At 60.4% G+C, this 1,030-nt stretch overlaps 1 protein-coding gene across 1 annotated transcript in view; it reads right to left on the minus strand.

The window, feature by feature from the left end:
• PTPRU (protein tyrosine phosphatase, receptor type U) overlaps positions 1 to 1,028 on the minus strand; it is an 83,187-nt gene extending 82,159 nt beyond the window's left edge. Inside the window, 1 exon segment of the mRNA XM_006776514.2 lies at positions 956 to 1,028. Within this exon segment, the coding sequence (XP_006776577.2) occupies positions 956 to 1,028 (73 nt within the window).
• Positions 1,029 to 1,030: the final 2 nt, after the last annotated feature.

A 1,030-nucleotide genomic window follows, 5' to 3' on the forward strand; every position in this document is an offset into this window, starting at 1 on the left:
CAACTTGTTCCAGGCCCGCGCGCCACACACGCACACACGCGGGGAACACACACACACACTCACACACACTCACGCACACACACACCCACGCGCACACACACACTCACACTCGCACATCCTGCCGCTGCCCCCTCGGGCGGCCTGGGCCCTGGGCGCACACTCAGCCACGGCCAAGCGCGCACCCCACTCCCCACATTCTTAGACACGCAGCCAGCGCGCACGGACACACTCACACACTCACATCCGCTCCAGACACGCTCCTACACACGCGTTCCCGGCACACTGGGCATTCACTCGGACCCACACCGCCCCGGGCGAAGCACACCACCAACCCCAGACACTCCCACACGTACCCACCGCGCACACAGCGCACGGACACACACGTTCCGGGCCCGTTCCCACGCCTTCACACACGTACATAGATCTCACATGCACACACACCACACACTCGCTGGCAGAATCCACAGAGCACTCCCGTCACAAGCGTAACACGAACACACAACACATTGTCAGACACACAACAAACAGCACTCCCTGCCGCGGCACACAAAATGCAAAACAAATGCAACACATAGCAGATACAACTCCAGCCACACAACCAAACTCAGACGCACACACAACAGACACACAACCTACTTGACTGCACAAACACTGAACATTGGCGGACACACACACCCTCAGTACATACCCAATGCCTCAATGCGCTCAACGGTCACCCCAAGGAACTCGTGGATACACAACACACACAGCACCTTTTCTTGCACACACATCTCATGGATACACAACGGTCGCAGGCACAGGATCCCGTGAGCACAGGATCGCACATCCAACACTCAGACACACACAGGGAGCGGGCTCCGAACGCCCGGTCGCCCCAAACTCACACTTTCTTCCGAGCTACGCCACGGCCCGTGGACTCCGCAGGGCAAGCTCGGTGCGACCGGCGCGCACTTACCTGCGGGAGTCTCGGTCTCCGGCGCACAGAGCTGGAAGGTGAGCGCCAGGACCAGAGCCTGGGCGCGGGCCATGG

The sequence above is a fragment of the Myotis davidii genome, unplaced genomic scaffold, assembly GCF_000327345.1.
Source record: "Myotis davidii unplaced genomic scaffold, ASM32734v1 scaffold228, whole genome shotgun sequence".
Lineage (NCBI taxonomy): Eukaryota > Metazoa > Chordata > Mammalia > Chiroptera > Vespertilionidae > Myotis > Myotis davidii.